This window comes from Microtus oregoni, unplaced genomic scaffold, assembly GCF_018167655.1.
Source record: "Microtus oregoni isolate MIOR12 unplaced genomic scaffold, Mior012 000005F_ref0000423, whole genome shotgun sequence".
NCBI lineage: Eukaryota > Metazoa > Chordata > Mammalia > Rodentia > Cricetidae > Microtus > Microtus oregoni.
Window position 1 is genome coordinate 49,590,615 of NW_024543064.1, and position 13,480 is coordinate 49,604,094.

Genomic DNA, 13,480 nt, shown 5'->3' on the forward strand with positions numbered 1-13,480 from the left:
CACATGTGATACGAACACCCTTTCACTAAGCTCCACCTCAACCATGTATCTTCCTTTTCACCTTGTTCATTAAGAAGTTAATGCACTTTTTACACCCTTTGCTGTCTAAAGGTGGCTCCATGTTCTGCTGCCTCAGAAGTTTATTTGCTGTTTGCCCCTCCTCCCAAAATGTGCATTTGTATTTACTTATTTATGTTGAGCTCTTATATGTTCGTGCTGTGTTCACAGTACCGCACTGAGGTACAGCAATCTAGATAATATTATTAGGCCTACTTTATGGAGAAAGGAAACCTTCCCGGGGTTACACTGCTACCTAACAAGTGACATCCCTAGTATTTTAGCCCAAGCTGTCTGACTGTGGTGTGCACTTTTTACCTTAATTAAAATAGTCTCTTAACCATTCTTTTTAATTTCTTGACCAACCGACCAGACTCCCAAGTCAGGCTATATTAATACATCTCTGTATTAAAATCTTGCAGTTTCCTGAGCTCCTGTTTGAGGAAGAGACAGAGCAGTGTGCTGATCTGTGCCTCCGGCTTCTCCGACACTGCAGCAGTAGCATCAGCACCATACGGTCCCATGCTAGTGCCTCTCTCTACCTCCTCATGAGGCAGAACTTTGAGATTGGGAATGTAAGTGTCTGCCATGAAAACTGTCTGGGTTCGTAATGAAATGCAGCTTTAATAGACAGGTATTAAGAACTTAGAATGTCTTTATTTCCCATCATGTGGATATCTTACAAATGTGTGTGCATGCATGTGTGTGGTGTGTTTGGCAATACAACTCCCATTGCCACATTTTTATTAGGTGCCAGGTTCTCATCACCCAGAAGAAAAGATTCTAGTAACTTTACAGATTGCATTTAGTTTTTAAAGTCCCTAAAATTTAACTACAGTGACTTAGAGCAGAATGGCAAGGTTGTTGACAAGAGTAGCGTCTTTCGGAAAGAAACATAGGCAGTCTAGAGGGCAGCAGGGACTGGATTGGGTTTATTCTTTGAAGACTAAGAGAAGAGTGAGCATGGGCTGGCTTCTAGATTTTTGGTTTGAGGAAGTCAATGAGAAAACAAGATACACTGGCCATACTGACTTTAGGTTGTCTGTGCCCTATCCAGATGGAACTGTTGAGTAAAGTAGAATGGTCTAGAGCTCTCCAGAGGAGTACGAGCCGAGTGCTAACAAGCATGTATGTTCATCCAAGGAAAGGCCTTCTTTAGTACTTACCACATGGAAAGAGATTTTTGACAAAACAGTGAACATTGGTGTTTTAGTTTCTTTTCCTGTTGTCTGGTAAAAACCCTGACAGAAGCAGCTGAAGGGAGAATGGGTTTGTATTCACTCATAGTTCAAGGAGCAATTCATCGTGGCTGGGAAGTCAAGGCATCAAGGGCATAGAGCAGCTGGTCTCTTCAGACAGGGATAAATGCAGGCCACTGTTCTGTTCTCTCTCTGTTTATGTTTATGTACTTCAGGGTCCTTTGCTCTGAGAATAGATTAACGTACAATTAAAAACAAGTTTTCCCACATCAGTGTAATCAAGAGAATCCTAGCAAGCATTCTTAAAAGCTAAGATTAATCAAGACCATCCCTCACAGATATGCCTGAAGGCTCATCTCCTATGCGATTCTAGAGTTTATTGAGTTAAAAATTAACACTAAACATCACAATTTTGATTTAAAATAGATAGCAGACAAAGAAGACAGAAAATAGTTAAAAAAGAATAAGATGAGCAGGGAACATAGCTTAGTGTAGGAGCACTTGACTTCCTGTGCTGTGCAGAGGCCCTAAACAGGCCCTAGCTCTACACAAAGACTGAGAAACCTGTAGAAAGCAGTGCCACTGAAGGTAAAGCCAGAGATTCCAGGGAGAAGGTGACCAGTACCATAGATACCACAAGTGGGAAGTAGAAAACTGTCAGACTTGGATTTGACAGCTAGTTCTAAGAGTGGTTTCATAGGGAATAATGGAGCAGAAATGAGTTTTTGCTATGAAAAAAAGAAGATAAAATGTAAACTCTTAAAAATATCACTGCATAAGAATGCAGTTTACTAAAAACTAGGATTTCGTCATAGCATGGACCTAGTGAAGTAAGCTAGAGTTACATATTTCTTGTCCCTCTTAGACTATGGATATGGTGGTCAGAGCTTAATTTAGTGGTAGAGCATATACTTGTATTATGTTCTCAGTTTCCTGTTTAAGTTCCTGAATTTTTTGTTTCTAATTTTATCTCAATTTAGGTTTTCTTTATGGACTCCATTTCTACTTTCCTGTCTTGAACTATTTTCTTCATTTTATTCCACTGTTTGTGTTTTCATAGATTTCCTTAGTGGATTCATATCCTTTAAAATCCTTGATTATATTCATAATAGCTATTTGGAAGTCTTTTTTTTTTTTTTGTGCTTCAGCTATATTGGAACACCCTTGGCCTATTGCAGTAGGCTTCCTGGGCTGCAGGTGGAGATGCATTGTCCTGACTATTGTTTGTGTTTTTACACTGGCATCTAGGCACCTGGGTTTGTGATGACTGTAATTCTAGGTGTTGGTATCTGGTCTTTTGTTGTTGTTGTTGTTAGGTGGATTTTCTGTTCCTTGGTTTCTGTTGCCCTCTGGATTTTAAGAGCAAGTGGAGCTTGTGGGCTGCCTGGTAGAGGGTGCTTCTGAGTACCTTATGTGTGACCACTGGAGTTCCCAAGCTGACACACAGGAGTTGGGATGGTCTAGAATGTGGGGGTGCTGAGAAGGTCCGTAGGAGGGAGGAAAGCAGGCCTGCCACAAGAATCTGATTCCCCAGAGGAACTGATTTCCTGCTCACCAATAGGTTTCTAGAAAAAGAGTGTCTCTGGTGTTGGTGGATGAGACAGAGGGAGGGGCTGGGAAGGAAGGCTATAGGAGAGAATCATCTTAGCTTCCTGGAAGTGGCACAGACAGGAAGGAGGGGCCACAGCAAGTGGTCTGCTACAAAGCTGAGGATAAGACTAGGGAATTGGAATTTGCAGGCAGGAAGGAGAGTGAAAATCACGTATGTGATTCCTGGCCAGCATGGCAAGGTTCACAAGAGGGACCATCTCTGGATGATAGCTGGGTGAAACAAAGGAAGACTATAGGAAGAATCTGCCTAGTTACCGGGGAGTCTGTTGTGTCCTTTTCAAATTCAGATTTTAATGCATAGATTTCAGATTTCATTACTTTATTTAAAGCATCTTTCCTTCGGAATTTTTTATTTTTTTTTCTGCTGCTATAATTTATTTTTTTATTTTTTTTAATTTTTTAATTCATTTATTTATTAAAGATTTCTGTCTCTTCCCCGCCACCGCCTCCCATTTCCCTCCCCCTCCCCCAATTAAGTCCCCCCCCCCCTCAGCCCGAAAAGCAATCAGGGTTCCCTGTCCTGTGGGAAGTCCAAGGAACCCCCACCTCCATCCAGGTCTAGTAAGTTGAGCATCCAAACTGCCTAGGCTCCCACAAAGCCAGTGCGTGCAGTAGGATCAGAAACCCATTGCCATTGTTCTTGAGTTCTCAGTAGTCCTCATTGTCCGCTATGTTCAGAGAGTCCGGTTTTATCCCAGGCTTTTCCAGACCCAGGCCAGCTGGTCTTGGTGAGTTCCCAGTAGAACATCCCCATTGTCCAAGTGTGTGGGTGCACCCCTCACAGTCCTGAGTTCCTTGCTCGTGCTCTCTCTCCTTCTGCTCCTCATTTGGACCTTGAGATTTCAGTCCTGTGCTCCAATGTGGGTCTCTGTCTCTGTCTCCTTTCATCGCTTGCTGAAGGTTAATATTCAGGAGGATGCCTATATGTTTTTCTTTGGGTTCTCCTTATTTAGCTTCTCTAGGATCACTAATGTTTTTCACCAGATGCTTGATATAACAACAATTTCCCTTCCACAGAACTTTGCCAGAGTGAAAATGCAAGTAACAATGTCACTGTCCTCTTTGGTGGGTACATCTCAGAATTTTAATGAAGAATTCTTAAGACGCTCTCTAAAAACTATTTTGACATATGCTGAAGAAGATCTGGAGTTGAGGGAAACAACATTTCCTGATCAGGTGAGAAATGCTACTATCTATATTTTTAATTCGCAGTAAAACTGCTGAATAGGTACTTTCCAGATTCTTAAATAGTGGTTTTTACTGGAGTATTGTATTTCTTTCCACAGTAACCTAGAGAAGATTGTTTCATAAAACTGTCTTTCGTGTGTGTGTGTGTGTGTGTGTGTGTGTGTGCGCGCGCGCACGTGCATGCGTGCATGCAGACATGGCTAAGTGATCTGTGTCTGTGTGCATATATGTGTTCATACATGGGAAGCTCCAAAGGTCGAGATTAGATGTTAGCTCCCTGAACCTGGAGCTTTCTAGTTTGGCTAGGATGACTGACCAGTGAGGCACAACAATCCTCCTGTGTTTACCTCCCTCTGCACTGGAATTATGCCAGTCACCATGCCTGTCTTGTGCTGGGGACAAGCTCAAGTTCCCATGCTTGTGTGGAGAGTGCTATTCCAACTGAACCATCTCCATAGACCCTTGTCTTTAAAATTGTTCATATGGTTGCCGTTTAATTCTGCTCATCTGTAACAGGACAGTGGACTCAGGCAGACTAGACAGTGATGACACACTCCTGCCTGATAGTCCAGTGCTAGTCTGCCTTTAATAAAGCCGATTCCACCCAGCTACCCTGTCAGACAGTGAGGGAGTTTCTCGTGCTCTCCTAGTCCTCATTTCCCTGCCTCAGCCCCTGCTCACAGCACCCTGTGCAGTGGGAAAGTCTAGTCTACTGCAGAATGCAGAGCGTATGCCCCCCCTTCGTCACACCCATGTTCTCACTATAACTTGTTTTTCAAATTCTAGAAGCTTCTCTGAAGTGGTTCACAAACTCATTTAATCAATGACAAAATTAATGAATAACAAAAGAACTTTTCATATGATCTCTACCACAGGTCCAAGATCTGGTTTTTAATCTCCATATGATCCTTTCTGACACTGTTAAAATGAAGGAACACCAGGAGGATCCCGAAATGCTGATTGATCTCATGTACAGGTAGCCTTTGTGTGACTCACTCACTCATTCTTTCCACTATGAGATTAGTAAGTCACCTGGGAAATGTTTGACGAGAACAAATATACAAAAATTATTGAAGTGACCTTCTAATGTTAATTAAATGGTCAATTGCAATTTTACTTTTTTATGTATGTGTGTAGGTATTTTGCCTGCATGTATGTCTGTGACCATGTGTATGTGTGATGTCTGCAGAGGCTGGGAGAATGGTTTTTTGTTTTGTTTTGAGGCAACTTTTAAATATGTTCTGTCACTGCTCTTAAACTCTTCTGTTTGGACTGGAGAGATGCTTCAGCAGTTGAGAATACTTGTTACTCTTCCAAAGGACTCAGGTTCAGTTTCCAGCACCCATGTGACAGATCAGAACCATCTACAGCTGCAGAGCATAGACATACATACATGAAGGCAAAACACCCATATGCATAAAGTAAAAGTTAAAAACTGACTTCAGTTTGCTTGTATGTTATGATTTTGCAGTACAAGGGATTAAAGGTAGAGCCTCAGAAGTACAGAATGCTTGTCTAAAGAAAGAAAAAATTTTTAATAAATAATTTAGTATCTTAGATCTTGAACTTCTTAGAAAACCCCCAAACCCACATTTTAAATATAAAGAACAATCTTTTCAGAAAATACAGAATGTGAATGTTTAATGTAATACAAATTGTCATAATTTCAAATTATGATTGTTTAAAAATAGTGTTTCTAGGTACAAATTTTGAGAATCTTGTTCTTCTCATTGTATCCTGATAGACACAGCAGCAAAATCGGGATTTTCCTTTGTATGTGGCCCTCTTTTTCACAGTTTTACCCATCATAAGAAACACACACAAAAGCATTCTCTTCAGACAAAGATGGTGTGATGGAACTACCTTATATATCTTCTAATTTTCCTTATAGATTATGTGAAATTATCTTATTTTAGATTTAAATATAATAGTTTTCTGAGCAGCCAGGTTTTAATGTAGCATGTCTCTTTACCCCAACCCAAAGCAGTAGTGCCCATTTTAGGTGACACAGTGATTCTTTCCGTATTCTGTGACATTTCCAGCCACTGAAACACTTACTGTGGCAGGTTTGTGCCGTAGCAGGAACTTGTCTGGTAAACTCTGCATGACTCTCTGAACTCCCACCCAGTCTGAGAAGCATTTCTGTTCTGATTAGAATTGCCAAGGGCTACCAGACCTCTCCAGACCTGCGACTGACCTGGCTTCAGAACATGGCTGGAAAACACTCTGAACGAAGCAATCACGCTGAAGCTGCCCAGTGCCTGGTCCACTCAGCAGCACTGGTCGCTGAATATCTGAGCATGCTGGAGGACCGGAAATACCTTCCTGTTGGCTGTGTAACATTCCAGGTAGGAATTTGTTGTGTGTGTGTGCGATCAAGGTAAATCCTTTAACCTGGTCCTGTGGACTCCTTGAGTTTGTAAGGAAAGCAAGAAGGAGGTAGGTCAGTGGCCAGCACAGTGAGTGAGCAGTGCCCATCCTCTTGTTCTGTGTCTGTTCCGAGAATTTAGTCAGAGCTTCATGGTACCAGGCGTGCACTCCACCCGGGCTGCATCTCCAGCCTATTAAAGAGGACTTAGTTTTTATTTATTTTTTTTTCAAGACAGTGTTTCTCTATGTATCCCTGACTATCCTGGAACTTACTCTACAGACTAGGCTGGCCTTGAAGTCAGAGATCCACCTGCTTCCTCCTGAGTGCTGAGATTAAAGGCATGCACCACTGCCACCCAAGAGGACTTGGTTTTAAACTGGAAGCTGAAATTAGAGCTTCAGTCCTAGGTCCTCTTAGCTACTGAGCATGAGCTGTTTCTTTTCTTTTTCACAAATTAAAAGAGAGAGAGTGTGTTCATTCACGATGTGCCAGGACACCACCTGTGGGGGTCAGATGTCAGCCTTTCCCACATGGTTTTTTGGGGAAGTTATCCAGCAACAGTTATAATTTTATTATCTTAAAATAGAGCGTGATGTAGAGATTTCTCTTCCCCATTGTGAAAGTGTGCACAGGGGCTGAATCCAGGGTCCCACACAGCTGAATGGGCTTACCCCAGCTTCTTTTCTTTAACTTTAGTGAATAGTGAAATCTAACCGTCAGTTATTTCCCCGTGTACGTTTTTCATGCTAGGAAAGTAATTCACTGCAAAAATCTTTTCATTATTTTTCCCTAGAATATTTCATCTAATGTGTTAGAAGAATCTGCTGTCTCAGATGATGTGGTGTCTCCAGACGAAGAAGGTATTTGCTCCGGAAAGTACTTTACTGAGTCAGGGCTCGTGGGGTTACTGGAACAAGCCGCCGCTTCCTTCTCTATGGTAGGTGACTGATCCATAAATGACATGCATGGCAGTGTTCTCTGCCTTGCGACCTTGCATTTCCTTTGAGAGCTTTTGCTCCACGTGTCTTTAAGAACTCTCCATCCAGATCTGTTACTGCTGCTCTTTGTATCTTAATGGTGTGTGGCTTGCCCCAGCATTTTCATTGGCTTGTTTCTGAACCAGGCCAATCTGGGTTAATCTGCAGTGGTTATTTTCTTTGTTTATAAAATATTTTCTGAAACCTTTAAATTGAAAAAGAAGAAACTAAAACTTCTTTGAGGTTTTTAAGTTCCATTAAGAGTAGACCAACATGACTTTGCAGCATTTCTGCCAGAGGAATTGGAGGTTTCCCTTCCGTTGAGCTGTGCTTGTGGAGCAGGTCCTCCCTGGGTAGGTGTTGGAGGACTGGCTCTTGCCCGTCAGAGTGCATCCTGCATCCCTTACCGGCCTGTTCTGTTTGTATAAGGCCAGTCTTCGTTCCTTCCCATCTGTATGTGAAGAATTGAAGCTGTCAAGGGGAGCCCAGACAGGACGTTTATAGAAGGAACATAGCCCAACTTTCTTGAGCCTCTTTGATCAAGTCCCTGCTTTCTTTGATTTTACTGCTTAGTGTTCAGTGTCCCAGCACCAAGGTTCAGGAGACTATAAGGTTATGGAAGGGTAAAGGCAAAGCTTGAGATGATGTACATAGCTGCCCTTCTTCCCTGGGCCTAGAGATTTCTTCTCTAGGCCTTGAGCCTGTCCTGCAATGTATAGTTCAGTGCATCAAGTTCAGTCTGCATTCCACACTTAACAGCCGTGTCAGTTCAGGTATAAGTTGTTCAGTCTGTTTATGTCTTGCTTTCCTTGACTGTTAAACACATCTAATAGTAATTTGTACTGCAGGTTAGCATGAGGAAGGAGTGAGTCAGTTCATAGAGAGAGAGTGTGTGTTCATTGCTTTAGTCAGTGGTAGTCCACTGGCATCATTACCATCTTTAGTGTTATTGGTCCTTAGAACCAATATATTTAAGTATAATAATTTTCAAGCTCTTAAAAATATTTTCCAGACTTCAGTCCTTTCAAAAATGTCCTATCACTAAGGAACGTGACCATCCCATGCTAGCCCAAAACTGAAGAGAACTAGCTGGGGGGCATGGGGCAAGGTTTTGTTTGTTTGGTTTGTTTTGTTTTTGCTATTGACAGACTAATTTAGTGAATTTTATCTGTGTATCTATATATGTATATAATTTTAATCATCCAAAGAAGTACATTTAGATTAAAGACTAGTGGTCTGTTGTGCAGAAATTCTTTTGCTAACACATATTATTAATATATATTAAGTATATATTCTTTTTAATTTAATTAAAAATGTTAACTTATTAAGATAATTTGCAGAGTATTTTACTTATGCTAAATTTATTTCCCTATTGAAGCTACATTATTGCTTCACGGTCCTCCTGTGATCAGTTCTGAAGTGTGTACTACTCGCACTCTTACAGAAAGCACGTTTGCTGAGCTGGGAAGCCCTGGGAAAGCTGCTGTCTCCACTACTACAGTATAGTCTGCTACGGGCCAGAGTGCAGAGCAGTGCGAGCGCTCAGAACCTCACACTGCCTTAAAGTGTTTCAAGACTTTTCCATGAGTTTCTAGTAAGCAGCTTCCTGTGCCAGCTTACAATTTTCAAAAATCAAATGATTTAGGTTTTCCCAGAGGCCACAGGTTATCTGATTGTAAGAGAATTGGGGATCTGTGACCAGTGTAATAATTGAATTGGTTCTCAGGAGTGTCTATGCACACACGTTTAACTTAGTGACATCATTATAGGCTAACCAGGAACAGGATGCCCAGGTCAAGTGATTCACAAATGGAAGAATTCATATATATATATATATATATATATATATATATATATATATATATATATATATATATAGTTATAAGCACATACCCACTTGAGTCCTTCCAGATGAAAGGATACATTACATAAAATTGGTTTTTAAGCTTTAATACAATTAAAAATTAGACCTCTTGGAAAAGCTTCAGTGGTGTTATCTTTAAAAATACAGTGAATTTACAAATTGTAATGACTCTTCTCATTGATCTAAAAGAAAGCAGCATCTCACAGACATTATTTCTGTAGGCTGGCATGTACGAAGCAGTTAATGAGGTTTACAAAGTACTCATTCCTATTCATGAAGCTAATCGGGATGCAAAGAAGCTCTCCACAATCCATGGTAAACTTCAGGAAGCATTCAGCAAAATCGTTCATCAGGTAACAGTCCCGACTTCTCGCTTTATTATTATGGGGAGGGGGCGTCTAGAAACCTTAACACTGCCTGGTGCTCTTGTCTAGCCAGATCCCATGAAATGACCATTTTACTTGGGCTAAAAGAAGGTTCATAGCTAAGCTAAGCCCAGATTCATTAACACAACAATGAGTGAATTGACCTAAAGTGGTTATGACTATTAGAGACTTCTCAAATGACTTCCCCCCCCCCAACTTTTGAATTATTACCATCTAGCAGTGTTTCGTGATCTTACTTTATTTTCTGTAATACATTGTAGATTATAATTATGGACCTGATATTTAAATTAATATCTGTTCCTTTGTTGCCAAAAAGTTTTTATGTATAAATTAACTTTTTGTTGAGTGATGTGAAATTCTAATGAAATCTTGGTATCTTTTACTGCTGTGGCTATGTTTGTTTCTCCTGCATTTGCACTGTTACCCATAGTGTATTTCTAACATGAAAATAATGAACAAAAAAAAGTTCTTGTGTAATTTATAAAGTCATTTCAGTACTTTACTTCACTGTGTAGGCCACATTATCACCAAAATTAGAATCAAATTAAACTTCCTTAGAAAGTGAAATTAGTGGCTGGCACTTCTGACCCAGTCATTGGCACCATTGAAATTTTCCTGTTGGGCCTCCTCCCATGCAGTGATCTGCTTCCCTCAGCCCCGCCCTCCACAGGGCAGTGGAGCAGTGACCACCCCCTCCTGCACGCAGCACTGCAGCTGCTGCACTGCCTACCAACTCGACCTCAGTGCCAAGCAGTCAGAGATGAGTTGACAGAATCTGAAAGTCAACTAGGCTGCTCCTGGTAAGCCAGGACTCTATTGTAATCTTATCAGATATTGAAATTGCAAAAGATTATTTAGGTTTCATGATTATAATAGGTATTTTTAAATAATCAGTTATGTACATATACAAGGAACTTCATCTGCCTTGAGAGCTCTTTGATGCAAATTATGTGTTCAGTCTGGAGCTAGTGGTTTTTCCGGAAAGTTCCATCCATTTGATTGAGTTCCTGGCATTTGGCAAAATTGCAGTATATGTCCTGTTTAACCTGGATATTTCAGTGGAATGAAATTAGAGATCTGAGTTAGACAGAGGCAGAACAGGCGGTAGATTAGGTTCTTGTTCCCTGAAATGTGTCCTTCCACTTAGAAAGTACTTTCACTTTTAAGATGTCTTTTCAAAGGTAAATTTTGGATATTGAGTTTTAAACAAATAGGTTATAAAATTTCTGTCTGTCTTAAATGAAGGAATGTTTGCTGTTTGAAATATTTTGTTATCCTCTGTGGTAAGGAATTTGTGGTATGGTACCATGTAACTGAACTTCCTTTGGCCTTTTTTTCTTCTGAACAGTTTTTTATGACTTGCCCTTTTTTTTTTTTTACTTTTTATTACACAGAGTACTGGCTGGGAGGTAGGTAATGTTTTAGTTAGTTAAAGACACTAATAGATGGATTGGACCAGATTTCTTATGCCAATGCTTTGCCCACATGTGCTAGCTGTGGGCATTCTGTTGCTGTCTGCTTATCAACTGAATTCATTAACCAAAGAAATTTTGTTAAATACTGTAAGTTATTCTAAGACTTTTCTGCTGTAGAGATTCAGGCAGTGCATGGAAGCTGTTACACTAATGAGATTCTTTGGTAAATGAGCCGCTGTTGTCACTTGAGTTTGTTTTTATCCTTTGGCGCATTTCCTCATCCACACTTACACACGGATTTCCTTTAACCATGTTGTTTCACTCATTTACAGAGGTCGATTTGTATGATATTGCTCAGAGGTATAAACAGAAAATAGTGTATTTTGTTTGATGCCGTCCGTTAGCAGACATACCATTTTCTATGTCTATGTGAAGAGAAAAGTCATTTGTCTGTTAAACTGGGCATCCCGTCAGTAAAGATGGAGGCCAACTCTGGTGATAACTGAAATGTGGGCAGAGAGTAGGCGTCTTGAATTGAAGAAATTGTGTTTAATTTGATCATGAGTCACTTTGCCCTGTATATAGCCCACCCGACCCTCACCCCTGGAAAGAAATCCATTTTGTTCATTTAAATTTAGTTAGGAAAGCAAGATAAAGACATTGAGAAAATGTAAATTTGACTTCATATTCTTATAGTTTATTACTATATAATAAAGACTACCTGCACTTCCTTTTATATAGTAGTTAAATTTAGAAAAGTTAAATATAAACTAAATATTATCTAAAATTACCATGGAGAGCTGATTATAGTAATTTTTCATCTTTCTGTAAAGGGAGAATACTATAAATTATGCCCTAATAGTGAATAAGGTCTATTTGGGCTAGGTGTGTTGGTAAGATTTTGGCTTTGCCTCTCGGCTTGTCATTAGACCTGTGTTGCCTGAATAGCTAGGCTTCTCTGTTTGGTTCCTTTACAATCCTTGTTTGGGAACCCAATAGTAAACCGTAGGGAGCAATGTGACTACTGAATGTCATTCTATTTCTGAAAAAGCGCTTACCCTCTGCTTATCTTTTCATGAGCTGGTACTTGTACATCTACGTCCATTCTCCAGATTAAATGTGCATGCCCTTATTTATGTTTAAAATAGAATCTTTCATTTTGTGGCTTCATCTAGACATAAGCAGAGTCTTGCCACGGCTGTCTTCCAGGGATAAAGTTCCTCATGGATATTCTAGCATGAAATAGAATTAACTGAAAACTAGACATAAAAATTAAGAATACATTAAAACCTCTGAGCAGTTTTTTACAAGTCTGCTTGATGCTAAATCGACCCCTGGACAATATTCTTTCCACTGGTTGAGATTAATCCCATTCTCCCATCATGTCATTGCATGGTAAAAGCTGCACAGACCGTGTTTCCTCGTTTGCATTCCTGTCACTGCCTTTATGGATCTTCAGCTTCATAGCATCTGAATTTGTTGCACGTGTGGTTTTGTTTGTTTGTTTGTTTGGTTTGTTTGGTTTTTTTTTTTTTTTTTGCTATCCCTTGTTAAACTTAAGTGGATGCTTGTGTTTTAAAAATGTGTTTGCTGCCATTTGCTGCTTAAATGTTTTGAAATTCCCCTAATTAAAATGCTTTCTGTTTTCTCTCTCTTGCCCCTGGTTGCTGGCCTCCTCCCTACTTTTACTATTGTCTATTGTGGTAAGTTCCTACCTTGTGAATCTTTTCCTGTTTGACTCTGACAGCTCTTCATTTTTCTTAAAACTGTTTCTTAGCTAATTTCTTAGTATTCTCATACAGCTCTCATTGGATCAATACCTAGTAAGGACAACTTATATATTGTAGAAGGTTTCTTGATTCTGCAATGTTCCTCATTTTACATTCTGTTCTTGATTCGGAGAAATTATGTAACTTCGCAAAGCTTTTTTTGGGGGGGGGGGGAGAGAGAGAGAGAGAGAGAGAGAGAGAGAGAGAGAAAGAAAACCCTCAGTCATGATATTTAGCAGTTTACTGAAGTATTTATAGATGATACATTGTGACACTCTCCAGAGCTGCCAGTGCTGACTACTGCATTTTGTTCCTCCATATCTGTTTGCTATTTGCTTTTATATTTATTATTGTTTATCATTTTTCCCCTAAGCCTGTTTGTTGTACTTGGCATCATTTCCTATGGTGTGCTTAAATTATATTTAAAAGAAAATGTTTCATTTCTGTATGAAATGTCATGACCATTTCACATTTTGTGCGCATCCATTTATTTCTAAAAGATGCATTTGCTCATTTGCCAAATAGTTATCAGTCTGTTTGATGAGATCCACCTCTGGAAGCTCATATTTTTTTTTAAAAAAAAAACTCTCTTCAAATATTGATAACATAGTTACATGTCATTTCCTCTATTCAAAAATTATCA

At 39.8% G+C, this 13,480-nt stretch overlaps 1 protein-coding gene across 10 annotated transcripts in view; it reads left to right on the forward strand.

Moving 5' to 3' along the window:
* Window positions 1–13,480, forward strand: part of Dock7 (dedicator of cytokinesis 7) — a 189,363-nt gene that overhangs the window by 157,018 nt on the left and 18,865 nt on the right. For 6 of the 10 annotated variants that reach the window (XR_005974334.1, XM_041651518.1, XM_041651521.1 and 3 more), the window contains 7 exons: window positions 480–632; window positions 3,885–4,043; window positions 4,931–5,031; window positions 6,211–6,403; window positions 7,220–7,363; window positions 9,489–9,620; window positions 11,048–11,062. Coding sequence is in view for 8 of the 10 variants with exons in the window: in XM_041651518.1 (XP_041507452.1) it covers window positions 480–632; window positions 3,885–4,043; window positions 4,931–5,031; window positions 6,211–6,403; window positions 7,220–7,363; window positions 9,489–9,620; window positions 11,048–11,062 (897 nt within the window). In the remaining 2 variants the exon portion in view is untranslated. Of the gene's footprint in view, window positions 1–479; window positions 633–3,884; window positions 4,044–4,930; window positions 5,032–6,210; window positions 6,404–7,219; window positions 7,364–9,488; window positions 9,621–11,047; window positions 11,063–12,776; window positions 12,892–13,480 lie in introns of all 10 variants that reach the window. The other 4 variants (XM_041651519.1, XM_041651522.1, XM_041651526.1 and 1 more) reach the window with 2 other exon arrangements.